The sequence below is a fragment of the Pholcus phalangioides genome, unplaced genomic scaffold, assembly GCF_987345545.1.
Source record: "Pholcus phalangioides strain wild (caught in Gottingen) unplaced genomic scaffold, Ppha-v1.0 ptg000004l_1, whole genome shotgun sequence".
Classification (NCBI taxonomy): Eukaryota; Metazoa; Arthropoda; class Arachnida; order Araneae; family Pholcidae; genus Pholcus; species Pholcus phalangioides.
This window is the reverse complement of record NW_028301597.1, coordinates 14,253,311-14,269,038: the sequence shown is the minus strand read 5'-3', so window position 1 is coordinate 14,269,038 and position 15,728 is coordinate 14,253,311. Positions and strand designations below refer to the sequence as shown.

Sequence of the window (15,728 nt, the reverse complement as noted above, 5' to 3'; positions counted from 1 at the left end):
CTTCTGTCCCATCACAGACATCAGTTAGTTCAGCTGTTCTTGCATCTCGTCCATCTCTATTCCTCTCGTTTTTACCATTCAAGTCCTTGAATTATCCCACTTTTGACACCAATTGTTCTGGATAATTTCTCAAAAGTCCTTGAAAGAGGCAGAGGATGACACAATTTTCAGGACGCACAGATTTATTCACAGAAAACAGCTACTTTACTCGTACTTACAAGCAGGCCGAACACGATCGACAAATAAGAATCTCGCACTGAGCTTGAAGTCGCAACAAAACTGACTGCCTTCTTGTGATCAAATCACTTTTTATAGGTGAATTTCTTTTTCCTCAAACCTTCAAGGAAAAACAAAATTCGAGCAAATTTAATCATTGCTTTTTTTTTTTTTTTTTTTTTTTAGCCGAGCACAACTCAGGTCTATTGCCATAGGCAATTTTCTACCTAGTGAGTTGTGCCGGAAGTGTAAGTGTGTGTACCTAACAGTCTGAGTGCGTATCTAGTGTTGTGTATGATTTTTCAGTGCTACCATGTATATCTCAGAAGTGAAGTGAGTGATGTGTAGTGACTGAATAATTGTACTGTTTGTAGGTCTGTTGCTCTCTGTGGCGAGACTTTTTAACGGGGAGATCGGCTCGCATTTGCGCCTCGAAGTTGGGAACCACAGAAAACCAACTTCAGCCCCACCACCACTGTGGCAACGGTGGGGCTCGAACCCGGGTCCCCGCGATGCGAGTCCGTCACTATGACCACTCGACCACCACAGCGGCTTAATCATTGCTTGTAGTTCTCCAAGAGGGACACTTCCGGATGGGAGCAGACTTTTGCCAAAATGTTCTCAACCAATAGAATGATCTCTTTCCTCATGGCTTTTTTAACTTGAGGGGGTCCTCAACAAATAACGCTACCGATATTTTTCGTAACAGTAATAACCTACCCATTTTCAAATTAAACACCAGTAATGAGAAATTTTTCAGCAAAACTTTTTTATTTTGTATTTTCATCCTTACGCTACTTTTTGACATAGTTCCCATTTAAATTAAAACATTTGCTGTATCTTGAATGTCAACATCATGGACTTCTGCTCAGGACCACCTTAAAAGCATCGTGGGCCCCGGGCCAGCTGATTTTGCTGAGGCTCTACCTAAAAATTTCTCGAAAATTTTAACTAGTTATCATTTTTGTGAGGCCCCCCTCTTCTCTTGAGGCCCCTGGGCTGTGCCTTAAGACGGCATTGCTTTTGCTGCTATGAAGTGACCTCTGTGACTTCTTCTTTGAGCTCTTTGTTTTGAAAATGTTTTTCTCCCAGAAAATTCTCACTGATTTCATCCAAACTCGTGCTGATTTTGCTTTATCAGTTCAATGACTGACTGCAACAAATCATCTGTAATGATGAACAGGCGGCCTCTTCGTTTATCATCATGGACATTCTCTTTTCCAGCATTGACACTTTGAAACCAATGACATAGAGATGACTCATCCATCACATCACCATACATGTCTGATTTCCCTAATTTTTATTTTTTTACTTTATTTCCCTTACATTTTTAGTGTTCAGATAAAGAATTACAGACCTCACATTTCACAAATGGTGACACGTTAAATTTTTAAAGATTTTTTTGGATCACTCACCAAAACAACAAAGACTGTCAGAACATGGTGCAAACACAGTTAGTGTATGACTGACTGAGGCTGGTTTACCTTGAGTCCACTCATATGTGCAAGCAGAACTTTCTGGTCTCAATGTTCATATGCCAAAAAAAAGTTCAGTAGATACCTGAAAGCTTGGTTGCTTTGAACAAGTTGGAGCCAGCAGCAGTTGTCATAATTATACTGAGTACTATATATAGTCTTATAAGCAAAAATTACTGTTGTTTTAAACAGAATATACTGTGTTCTACTATGCTAATTGGTAGCTACACAATTATTGTTATTGTGGTGGACTAGAACAAAGTTAAGCAATTTCCATTATTTTGCATTAAAAATTTTACACCAAGATGCAAGTTGTACATGGAATAGTATGTAGCTTGAAGTACCAACATACAGAGATAACAGCACTTCTAAGCATGGGCAGAGATACAGGGGGCCGTGGAGGCCCCCAGTATCCAAAAGTGGAGTCAACCGATCTAATGTACATATGAACTGACATCATCATCGTGCCCCACCCCCAGACTTCCAAGTCTATCTCCGCCTATGCTTCTAAGTCACAAACAACACTGACATTATAATATCATTAGAGTCAAACATTGTGAAACCTGTCTAAGGCAGACACTGTACGAGACGAAAACCTATCTTAAATGAAATAAAAATATAGTCTGTTCTCTCAATGATTAGTACTTTTAGTTGCACCTTTATAATTTATAAAAACGGAAATCTGTCTAAAATGAAATATTATTTCAGTCTATCAATGTTCCGTTTCATACAGGTTTCACTGTACATACAAAACTTCTTGGCATGCATTCATTGGAAATTTGCCATAGGAATGTTTACAAAGTGTATATATAATGTAGTAGCTCAAGGTACAGCTGTAGTATAAATTTTCTTGTAGTTATCATATTTGCTGGTGTCAAGAACCTTTCCCCAAAAAAAGTAATCAGAAATCTACTATCTATATCAGAGGTTCTTAATCTTTCCAACTGTGACCCAAAATCACCAACACTACCAATTTCACAACCCATGGCTCTATTTCAGATACAAAAATTCTTAATAAACATTACTTATTAACAGAATGTTTAATTTGATATACAAACCATCTCAAAAGCCCTTGCGACCCATAGATTAAGAACATCTGATGTATATGATGTATATTTATTTAAGAAATCACAGTGGTGAATTACATTCTCACATTTTTTTCAAGGTCACGGCGCAGCCGATTGTTGTATGCTGAAAATGGATAGAAAGAAAAAACGAATGAAATGGCAAAATGAGGTTGCTATGTTGACTACTACTCATGACTGGGAGAGTTATAAGGTTAAAGATGTGTATGATGATGGAACCATGACATTTTTCTGGTGGGTATTGTTCTTGCCTATGTTTCGAATTGAGGAAAATTTACTCTAAATGAGGAGATTTTTTTCCCGGGACTTATAAAAATTTTTTATGTTGTGAATATGCTGGAAAAATAATTCCGAAAATGTTGTGTTGTTCTTGAACACCAAATCAATAATCATACATAGAAAACTTTAGGCACCAGTAACAGTGGATTGGTGTCAAGTTCTGCTTTAACTCTTTAACAAAGATCATTCAGATAGGGAGTATGGTAATGTTTTGGAGGCTTTTGTAAATGGGGCAGAGGAAGAAGATGAAGCTCTCATCAGAGGCAAGAACCAGAAAGACAGGTACACGGGGGTTAGGAGAGAAAGAAAGTAGTTGAAGCTTTTACAAGTCCATGAAGAATTATCTGATCATTAAAAAGTTAAATCAGTTTTTTTAAAATAAGTTGTTGCTCTAAGTCATTATACAAATTTTCTACTTTAACAACCCCCCTCATTCTAATTATATTATACTCTAGATTGGATAATTTTTTTAAGTGTTAATCTGTCAAACCGAACGATACCCAGGCCAAATTGCCATATGGCAATATTGACTCTAAGTGTTAATCCAATTTACTGAAATTTACTAGACGTACTGATGTACATAAATAAAAGTTTTAATGCTATTTATGATAATTGGTTAATAAAACTTTGCCGCTTCCATCTAAATCTGTGTTTTTCAACTGCTGGGCCATGGTGATAGTTGATGAAACATTTCAGCCAATTCATATAGCAATTATATAGCAGCTACATAATTTTAGATTTATTAGAAATATTATACCGGATCCATATTGATTTTTATTGCTCTTTTTAGCCATCGGCAGGCTCTGCAAATGATTTTTTTCCCAGTCATAAAATTATTTCTCCCATTTATTTGTATTTTTTTATCAAAATTGTTCAATGGATTTTACCAGTCCGCAGCTTTGAAAAGGTTGAATAATACTGATCTAAATAGCATGATGAGGCTTCCCAAAACAAAGCATTAGAATCAGGGGGTAAACCCCTCTCCCATCTAGGCTATAAAAAAATTAGTGCTCGACAAAAAATATCAAAATAATTTAACTGAGAGTATTTAATTTCAACTTTAACAACTGATACTTTTTTTGTGAGCAGTCAGTATAAAAAAACTATTCCATCAGTTTGTAGTAGAGCTTAACAAATCAAAAAGAAAATTAGGTGCCAGCCAAATAATTAGGGACCAAATTTTTTTTTTCTGAGATAAACAGCCCAAAACCTTTTTTTTTAACTTTTCTGGGACTTGGTGATCCCTTTCATTGTAGGAAAACATGCTTACATAAGGAAATAAACTTTTTCTCGATATTATGCGGAGGTAAACTCGAAAAAAAAGTTACCTGGTTTCTGCCGAGAATCAAACCCAGGTTCTCTTGCAAACCGGATAAGTGCACCACCATAAATATACGCCATCAATCGACTGCTTTGACAAGGGGACACCACTATCGATTGGTAAGGGGCAATTCTAGGTTGTGGTGCCACAGGGAATTTTTCTCTAATAGGGTTGTTAATAAATGGAATAGCTTACCCCGGGTGTAGTAAATTCTGACACAATTGACACGTTTAAAAAGAAATACAATAAATACGTTAGGGTAAATCGAGAAGCTATCCATACTTAGAATAAGACAACCATAAATATTTTTACGGGCATTGTGTAATATTATGTCATGTATATATAGTTTTTATGATTGCATTTTTAATTGAGTTGCTGTATTTTAGAAATATATGTCATCCATATTTGTTATGAGCATCTTTTTCTCAGCCACCTCGTTGGGCATTTTGCCTGTTGTGGCCTTGTATATGGTAGTGCACTTGCCCGGTTTGCAAGAGGACTCGAGTTTGATTCGCGGTGGAGACTAGATGATTTTTTTTTTCAAGCTCACCTTGGCATAATATCCAGAAAAAGTCTATTTTCTCCTGATTAATTGGGCTGAGTAAAAACCACCTCATGCTGACACAACTTCAGAAAATTTTGTGTTCAGACTGAAATTCAATAACCATACACAGAAAACTTTAGGTGCCAGTTCTAATTTCTTAGTGACTGTGTGCAGACCTGACACCACCTAGACCTGGTTTAAACCTTGGTTTAGTTTATAGATATGCTATATAAAGTATATACTTATACTTTTACAAGCATAAGAAAGAAGGTAACATACAAGGAGGATTGCAAGGTCTTCAATCCTCTACTGCAATTTACATTGATTGCAAAGATTATCATGGGAGGTCTCTTGCACAAAAGACCACAGGCATTACTCAGTCCACGATTGAGACAGCTTGAAATGGATCATTATAATTATAATTTACTTATAAAATAATATGTCACTTCTCCAAACTAAACTTCTAAAACCATTGCAGTTTGTTAATACACTTTAGACAAAATGTGTTTCCCATTTGATGGTTTGAAGGAATCAAAGCTAAATGCAAAGGAAAACGTTAAGTTAAATCTCCTCGGCCATTCTTCTTTTACAACCAAATAATATTTTCCCTTGTATAATAAAAGCATGCGTTTCGAACCTCTGATCAACGGTCACCCCTTTTTATGGACAAATTTTTTTTATCCCACCAGTGTCTGCAGAAGAGGTTTTTTTATTGTATATAAAATTGTAATTTCTTGTCTTTTAATCTGTCAATTATACATTAAATTTCTAAGTGCAGATTTATAGACTGTTCATGTATTATTCATAGCTTTTTTTGGTGAGCGATCTTAGACAATTTTTTTTTCAGATTATTTAAAAAAAAAATTTTATTCAAGATTTTTTTTAAATCAAAGATAACAGGTCAGATATAAATATGAGTGGAAAAGTCAGTGTTTTATTTTTAAATAAATGTGATCAACAGACTCCCCCACTCTCTTGAGATTTCATCTATTTCCATATAGATTAACTAGGAATTTGAATTGGCAGATTAGGACAGTGCTTGAAAAATCAAGAAAACAAAACCAAGTGCTAACCAAATATTTTAGGATCCACACGTTTCTTTTGCCTGAGCTAGTAATGATGTATAGAAAATTTTAGGCACCAACAGGGCCGTAACCAGGATATTTGTGTGGGGAGACAAACATAATTTTGTCACCCTCACTGTAAAATTATTATTATTATTTTATAATGGTGTTTTTGTTCCCACCTAAAATTGTATAGTTTAAACTGAAAATGTAAAATGTAAACTGTTCACCTATCGTGTTTGTTAACCATCTGAAATACAAGTAAGACAGGACAATATAAAAATTGCAGAGAAAACACTATTTAATTGTTGTCCCTGTATTAGGACCAGGATGTGAGTCAACTTCACGTGGTTTTGCACGCAAAATTTCTTAAACGAGCACCAGCTCAAACTTTTTTCAATTTATTGATGTATCGCATAAAAAAATACGCCCTATTGAATACAAGTTTTACAGAGGATTCCAAATTAACTAAGATTGAATTGTGGCGATTGTTCATAAATTATCATTAAAGAAAACTTTCACAAAATACGAAACATATGAACTTATCAGAAACGAGTAGTTATATTTGATATTTACTTTGTTTTCGTCAGGAAATTGTAAAATGAAGAGGAGCTTTTTTCTGTTTTGTTGGTAATCCTGCGTTTATATCCGAATGTAGGTTTGTAATACTGTATACAATTAATAAAAATGTGGGTTCTGCCAAGCTCCACATTTCTCCCCCTTTTTTTCAGGAAACCTTAAATAAGGAGAGCTGTTCTTATAGACCAGTAAATGGAATCGATCCTTTCTCCATTCTGTACCATGATTTCGATTTCTTTATATTCTAATTAGTGACTGCAAATGGATGTTGTTTTGGATTGACCACCTTTATCCCATTTCGGTTCTCAAGCAAGTTTTAAAAAAAAAATCAGATTGTAATCAAATTCATCCATTCGATTTATATCCACTACTTAACACTGTTTCTATCCCCCAGATGGTCAACCATAGCCCACTCTCAAAGACTCTCACCAAAGCCCCGACCAGCACCAATAAAAGCATCTTTGTTGCAGAAGACTTTTTTCTCTTATGGCGGGCATCGCTAAAGTCAGTAGAATGTTATATCTTTTTACTTTCAAAAATAGCCAAAATTGAGCTATTGAAATTTTGTTTGTGGTCAGCTGGGAAGGGTGCAGCAGCCTTGAATCACGGAAAGAACTTCCTGACCACTGTACCAACACCCTCCATAGATAGCTCTCCAAAAAAAATACCCCCTCCCCCACTTCTTTAGGGGATGTCGGCTGAACTCGTCTTTTTTCCAACACCTTCAGTAATCTGAAATGAGTGTTGCTTTGCTTCGCTGACACCCACTCACCCTCTCACCTCTACTCTGCCAGTACTATTTGAAAAGGCAGCACACTTTAAATAAGAAGGTTAGACATTCATATATTTTTTTACTTTTTTACTTCAAGGGCAGTCTGTGTGGAAAACACATGAAAATAAACAATTTGGTTTAATAATTATATGTTACATACCCGGCGCTGCCCAGGTTTTCTTCAATGAGGCTTTTTGGATCACGTGTTTTCCCTTTTTCTTTGAGGGACATGCATACTGTGTCTAAGTTAACCAATATGGGGACTTTTTACTCTTCTAAATATGGGGACTTCCTGCGCGAATCATGAAATAAAGAAATCTAGATTCAAGGAAACGTAGAAATGAATATTTTTTAATTTTTTTGAAGGGTCGCAAGGTATTTCAATTCCGCCCCCCCCCCCTTGAACTTCAAGTTAGCCATTTGCCTGTTTCTGCTTCAAAAAATGTTTAATTAAAGCTGTAGAATTTCTTCGATGTATTTTACGGACCCATAATTAATTTTAAAACATCCTAAACTATATGAATTAATGCAGTCGAATATTAAAAGGCAATACAGAGACATTAATTTTCATGCTTGAGAATATATAAATAAAAAGTTGAAATCAATGTTATTTCATGGATATCCAACTCAAAAGTAGGTCTGACTAATTACTGCATATTTAATTTTCTGGGCTTTGTATCCTGAGCGAACTCAATACTTCAAAAATCGAGAATTCAATACAATTTTTAAAATTATTGATGTGGCAGGAAAAACCCCACTATATATAAATTCCCACATTTCTACAGTAAAATTGGCAATTTTAACACTGATTTCTATGGGGATCATCCTTTGCCTGTTTCTCAAAGTGATGCTGATGATGATTCTGATGACTATTAAAAAGTGGCAAACCATTATAAAGGCATAAAATGCGTAAACTATTGTAAATATAGTGGCAGCATTAAAGTGACAAACCATTGTAAAGACATATACATGTCTGAAACGCATTGCTAGGGAACCATGGTAACCAAAGTAAACATTCTGAAGGTGATCGTTGAGACCCAGATGTTGAGACCATTGTTGCCCAATAGTTTCTCACCCAGTTCAGGCACTTGCCCAGCTGTGACAAAATTTTAAAGTAGCCTATCGTTCAAGTTATAGACAGAAAATCAATTTTATATATGTATATAGATTTACAATAGAAATAACACATGGCACTTCCACATGTTTACGCAACATGAATTTTTAAAAAAAAATGTTTTTTCTCTTTCCCTTTCTATACTCCAAAATTTGCCGCCCCTGGGCTATAGCCTCCTGTAAATACACTACTGGACCATCCATATTCCAAAGAATTTGTAACTGAAAATTATTTGTACAGGGATCACCCGCCACTTCGCTAACTGGTCAATTTCGAGATTTTACTACTGTACAGTAGAACTTTAATTAACTGTCGGTAATGCTGAAAATATGTTTAAAAAAATTAAATACTAAGCTTAGTTGTGATATACAGTATGAGATGTGCTGCTTCATATGGAAAGAAGATAAACATGTCCGTGAGGTAATGTAACTACTAGTACACTGGTCTGTGTCCTTTAGGGCAGCTGGTGTCTTTTTGGATTATAAATTCACTTGCCCTTAGCATGACAGTGAAGTCACTACTGTTGCTTGCTGCTTCTTTGTGAAGGGGGAAAAAGCCTGTGAGATGCCACCACCACATATTTGTATGTGTGATGCAATCCTCATTCATGAATTTGCTTGAGATAGAGCATCAGAATACAGTCCAAAGTAACAGCCCAAAGCAGTAAGAAGAGAAATTTTTTAGCACTGTATGTAACTTTAAGTTAAGCAGCTAAGATACTTAATATGAAAGAAAATTTATATTCTGGTCACTTTTATAAGACTTTTAGGAAAAAAAACACTTATACTATTTTATACCATTTAAATATATACCATCAGAATGTCCCCCAAGAATATAAAATGTGGTAAGAATGAAACATTTTTTTGGTTAATAATAAACCAATACAACATTTTTGGTTGTTGAACATACAACAAGGGAAAAAATGATATTTAAAACCACTTGGTTAAAATCAAGGTGGTTTAAACCAAACAACCCTAGCATCAATACTAATTTTTTTAGTTGCCACGGCACCTGGACTTGTCACATCCTGTTATAGGATGACTTTTTTATGCATAAGCAGATTATTGGCAGGAAATTTGTTTCCTTAAAAACCTCTATTCCTTTCAGTTTTTATTTTTGTGTGATATTGTCTTTTTTTTTTTGCACAATTTTCTAGTTGATTCTTTCACATTTTAGGCGAGCTCACACTCTCTCTGTATTGTTTCTTCTTACATGTGCTCTGATCTACGTTGCACTGTTTGAGTCATCAAACGTTGATTCCGAATACAATGTGAAAAGGTATTTTTTGTGATTCGGCTCAATACATGGCATTTATTTTAACATTAATTATGTTATGTTCATTAATTATGTTAAAAAGTTTAAACAACATTACACAAATGCTTTTTATTTTAGCTTAAAAATGACATTATTTCAGTTTTCTTCCATCAAGAGTAAGTTTCAACTTCAAAAATTTTGGAATTTTTTTCTACATTTCTTGTATTTCATTGAGTTGAGTTCAATACTCTCTTTAAGCTATGCATGTGCTCAGCAACATACTGTCAAAGTACTTCCGTGCTGCAGACAAAATTCCCCATTGGTTTATATGACAAATTTCCTTGCCATGCACATAAAAAACAGGTTTGTAAAAAAAAATTAGCAGGAACATTGACTAAGTATCATTAATTTAAGGCAGCGGTTCTCAACCGGTGCTCCGCTGTGACACGAGAAGAATAAAGTAAATCAGTAAATTTGATAGATGATTAAAAAGAGAGGCCTACATAGCTCCGCCATAAAAATTTTACACAAAAAGGGGCTTCTTGAGTCAAACAGGGCTCCACAATAGAAATTATATACTGAAAATGTTAAGAACCACTGATTTAAGGAAATAGTGGGAAAGGTTTAAGAGTATCATACTTTTATTATCTAACTTGGCATAAAATTGAGACATACCAAAAATTCACTTTAAATGCAGTCTGATAACACAATCTTGATTTTCGCTTTGCTACAAACAGAAACCCATTCTCATTTACATTCATCAAATACAATATATATATTTTATTCATAATCTCTTAAAGTTTTATTTATTTATTATATTATTCTTTTTTTTTTTCATTTTCCATCCAGAGGGTTGGTTGCTTGCATTTTAGTGTTTTTGCTTCTTGGTGTGACTCAGATTCCTGATGGCCCATTTCGTAGACCACATCCAGGTAAGAAAGTATTCATTTGAATAACTGTGTTCAGTGAATTTAATGCAGGGGATGTGTTAATGAATCTGATGTTTTACTTATTTACTGTGTGTTTCAGCTTTGTGGAGATTTGTCTTCTGTGTGAGCATAGTATATGAACTTTGTCTCATATTCATACTATTCCAGGTTAGTGTTTTTCTTTATTAACTTTCTTTTGAAAGCATTTGTTATGTTGCTAGTAGAACATTTGTTTCTAGTGGCATTTGCTTCTAAATGAAGTAGACTATAATGTCTTTAATAATGTCTTAATAATGTTTGTCATCATGGTGCAAATTATGATGAATCTCTCAATGTACAGTATTTAGTAACGAATTTCCATTTTAGTGATTCAGTGGCGATTTCCACCGAGCTTTAACCTTTAGATTCCAGTTGTGTATTCCACTATTCTTTAGCAGTTCCTTTGAGGAATTTTCTTAAGAAGCATGTTTTGTGTAGTAATAGTTATGTGACAACCAGATATCTTTATAGTAAGCAGAAGCTGTACAATCGAAAACATTCTATCTCTCACACCGTCTTCTTTTATTTGTACTTGTTTCAGATTCTTTCGCTTCCTTCAACTCAGATAGCCTCTTAGCCAGAGCCACAACTAGTTTTTTGATCATTCATTCAAAATACTTATTTTGGCACTCCAGTGTAATGTTAAAGGAGCGATTAAAAGGGTAATGCGACAACCCTTTCAATCCATTGCTTTTGATACCAGACCCATCTTTCTAGTTGCAACCTTGCACTTAGCATGACAATTGTTTCTTGAAGCATATTTTTCTTTTCTGTTAGATTGAATATTTATTCAAAAAACTCATGATTTTCCTTTCTGGCCAGCTCACCTGATTCAATTTGAAAATTATATGAGTTAATGCCAGCAATTAATAAAACAGTACAGTCGGCCCTCAGTATTTGTGGTTTCCACTTTCATGGTCTCCCCATTTATAAAAAAACCCACTCCCCCTGCGTTTTTTTCTAGTATCGGAACAAAACAGGAATTGTACGTGTTAACGATGGCTTTCCAGGCTTTCCTAGTGCTTCTAGAAATTTTTCTGAAAGACAAAAGAAAGTGAAAACTGAGAAAAATTTGGCATATTGACTATGCGTAAGTCATTGCGCATCATTAAGGTGCCAATGAATCTATCATGCAAGATGTCCTCTACGTGTATCACAATTATAACACATATCATCCAGTCTTTTGATCAGGCTATTGTGGGGAAAGATGACATAAGCACACACATTTAATTAAACACTCTTGGATAAATATATAAATAGAGCTGACATACACACAATATAAGATTCATTTCACACAAAGTACAACAATGTAAAATGGTGACCACGTCTGGTCCCTCCTTTGTCTATGCCAACGTCTACTAACTCTCTGGAGCATTTGCTATCAATCCAGCGTCTCACAGCTCCGTACATATTGCCAGAGGGTATCCAACCAAAAGCAATAGTACGTCTTCCTTCCTACATCAGTCGTTCTGATCTGTAGCATGCGCCCTTGCATGTTGAATATGCATACATGTAATATGCACATACATATATGCAAATAGATAAGAAACTAACAAAGAAAAAAAAAATTGACATAAAAAAATTAAAGAAAACATTTGGCATAATGCGGCTAAATGACAATAATAATTATGATAACAGATACCTTAGAAATGATAATCAGCAATCATCCACAAATAAACAAAAAAATACTGACTCATGAATAAAAATTAAAATGCATAAAAAAATGAAAAAAAGAAATTGACAAAAAAAAAACACCAGGAAGAATATCACATCATAAGGGAAAAATTATCAAAAAAAAAGAAATTCATCAAAAGAAAAAATACGTACATAAACACAAAAAAATGTTACGCAACTTTCAAAATAACACTTCTAGAAAAAAATTGCAATGCCATAACAATATACTAAAGTCGGTCCCCCGTATTCGCGGTTTTTCCTTTATTAGAATTTTTTTTTGACAACACTCAGCAATCGTCGTTCACGTGTTTTGTTTACAAAATTTGAGTTGTGCTTGTTTAGGATGGCTCATTCTTCTAGTGCTACTGATAGTGCTTTGAAAAGGTGAATAAAAGTGAAAACTTGACAAGAAAAATTGAATATATTGACTATGCTTGGCGAAGTCAATACCTGCTGTGGTCTGACATTATGGAATCAACAAATCTACTGTGAGATATATCAAGAAAAAGGAATCTGAAATTCATTCAGTCAAAACTTTGCAACGCCTATGGGATCCATGTGTTTCACATGCAGAAAATGCTGTTTTTTGTGGGTACAAGATTGACACAAAAAGGTATTCCAATTGATTGTAATATTATAACAGAAAAGGCAAAAAATTTTACTCTTCCATAAGGAAAGGGCTGGTGGAACGTCTATTTCATCAGAATTTTATGCAAGCAAGTAAAAGCTGTTTCATAGGTTTAAGAAACGATTCAGATCAAGCAATTTAAAAAGCACTGGCGATCAAGCCTTTGCCAGCCAGGAGGCAGCTAGAAAATTTTCAAAGACTTTGTAGAAAATTATTGAAGAGAAGGGTTATACACCTCAGCAGGTGTTTAACACTGATGAAACTACACTATTTTGGAAGAAAATGCCACAAAGTTAAGCAAGAAAAAAAAAGCGAGCTCCTGGTTTTAAGGCAAGTACAGATAGACTTACTATATTGTTTTGCGCAAATGTGCATTTATACATGATAAAGCCCACCATCATTTTTAAATCTGCGAATCCGCGAGCATTGAAGGGAAGGATAAGCCAAAGCTCCCAGTATTTTGGACGAACAATAAAAAGGCTTGGACTATGAAAACACTTTTCCTGGATTGGTTTAAACAGTTTTTTGTTGCGGAAGTCAGGAGGTACCTTGAGAATGAATACATACTGTTCCTAAAATTCTTTTGATACTGGGTTGACCGAGGAGGAGTTAATGCAGCTGACTGGTCCTAAAACTGAAGCAGCACCAGATGAAGAAGATCGAGATAAAGAAGTAGAAGACAAGTTCACCACAAGTAACATAGTGGAAGGGATTTTCAAGCTCATATCAGCAATAGATTATTTTCATAACATAGATCCCTTTATTTTACATTCTTCACATGTAGAAAAATTAGTAGAGGAAGCCTTGTCAACATACTTCAACATACTTGATGATATGAAGAAGAAGACATGGCAAACAGAAAAATCACAACGTTCTTTCAGAAAACATCGCCAACAATTGCTGCACCTTCTTTTACATTCCCTTCTACCTCTGCATCACCCTGCTCTTTCTCATGATGTTCAATAAACGAGATATACAATTTAAAAAAACCTATGGTTTCTGTTATTTGCGGTCACTCCCAGAATGTAACCCCCGTGAATACGGGAGGCAAACTGTATGCTTAATCATAATAATGTGCTTGAATGTGTGTGGTAATCATCTATCATTCAAAAAACAGTATAATCAAAATCAATAAAATCATGAAAGAAATTGAAAAAGGGGGGAAATATATAGATAATAAAATCAAGTGTTCACATCTGTGCTCCAAGGTGCTTTACCATATTTTTTGACATCGTGTCATTTGATTTTACTTTAAAGACACAATAAGGTCCTAAGAATTTTGTACAAAGTTTCAGTATAGAGCCTTGTTGCTTACAATTCACTGCAACAACGTCGTTCAGTTTATATTTGAATGTAGACTACCTACGATAGTTATACGTCTTTCTAACTTTTTATACATGTTTGAAGTTTTTGTTGGCTATCTGAAGCTGCCCAATTTGATTTGTATGGTAGGTGTTCAAAGGGATATCACCTTTTTGATGGGGATGTAGACAAGTTGGTTCGGCATTCTTTCTATTAGGTTTCTGGACAGCTGGAAGAACACACTTGGATATCTGGAAAGACATAGTGATGACCAAAATTGCAAAGAGGAATGATGCAACACTTATATATGAGAAATATTTTAGAACTAATAGAACTAACACCAACACAAGTGTTATAGCACTTTATATATCTCCAATGGATCTGAATTTCGTAACTGGGGAAAAAGAAACAGCAACAACCTTCATCATCATTCTTGCAATCAGGTCTGGCTTCCATGGTAAAAAATGCTGATGAATGCTTCACCACCTTCTTGTCATCGGTGTTGATCATATGTGCAGTCAGCTTATCACACACAAGACTCATTTCTTTCTCATGATCAATATCATTTCCAAGTGCATCAAAGAATTGCTCCTTACCAATGACGTGTTCAACGAAAGGCAGTTGTCTGGGGGATGGTACATCGTTTGTCATCTGTGAACATTAGTAGGCACATCAGATTCAAAGAATTACACATAACAAGCATTACACAGAAACAAACTTCACGTCAGGTTTCACTACACATTCCAACATGTACCAATTCATTAGAGGTTCCGCAGAGAAATATGGACGAGGTACATGCATGGTTTAGTAGTAGATTCAAAGAATTGGTCACCGTCAGTTTGGTGGGTTTCTTTCGAGACTTTAGGGCGAAATGTCAACTTTAGGGCTTTCTTCAAGTATCACATAAACGAGTGGTTTATGTGCATCATCAGACATCTTCTGAAGGTTGGAAAATATCACACCATCGGGTGTAATAGTGCGTTCGGCTTGCTTTATTACTTTACAACATCACACCCTAAAATAATGTCAGAGTTCATGGAGGGATTTGGTACAGCGTGTATCTGAGTAGTAAGGTTCTGATCATCGATGGAAAGCGTCGTTTGAAAAGGACCAATGACACTGCTTTGTGAACAACCAAATCCAATCAGAACACTGATATTCGTTGTTAGCATTGGTGATCCCAGATGGATCCATGCATTTTTTTTCATTTTGAGTCATTTGGCTTTTGGTATAAACAAGATATTTTATTTTAGCAACCATGATTTGAACATCTTTGTACATTTTATCTAGTGGGGTAGCCTTTTAAATACTATTTACGTCAGTAGCATCATTCAATGATATTTGGATGGTTTGTGGACACACATCAGATTTATGTTAGAATTCGGAACAGGAAATACGCTTTGGTCCTTGATGTTTCTCTGGACAATCTAGAAATATGACCATTTCCATTGCA

The 15,728-nt window shown here is 35.1% G+C and overlaps 1 protein-coding gene across 2 annotated transcripts in view; it reads left to right on the top strand.

Moving 5' to 3' along the window:
* Positions 1–15,728, top strand: part of LOC149086579 (phosphatidylserine synthase 2-like) — a 38,968-nt gene that overhangs the window by 6,981 nt on the left and 16,259 nt on the right. For both annotated transcript variants that reach the window (XM_089230943.1, XM_089230944.1), the window contains exons 2-5: positions 2,857–3,010; positions 9,626–9,727; positions 10,553–10,635; positions 10,733–10,800. In XM_089230943.1, the coding sequence (XP_089087069.1) occupies positions 2,880–3,010; positions 9,626–9,727; positions 10,553–10,635; positions 10,733–10,800 (384 nt within the window). In that variant the 5' untranslated portion in view covers positions 2,857–2,879. The remainder of the gene's footprint in view (positions 1–2,856; positions 3,011–9,625; positions 9,728–10,552; positions 10,636–10,732; positions 10,801–15,728) is intronic.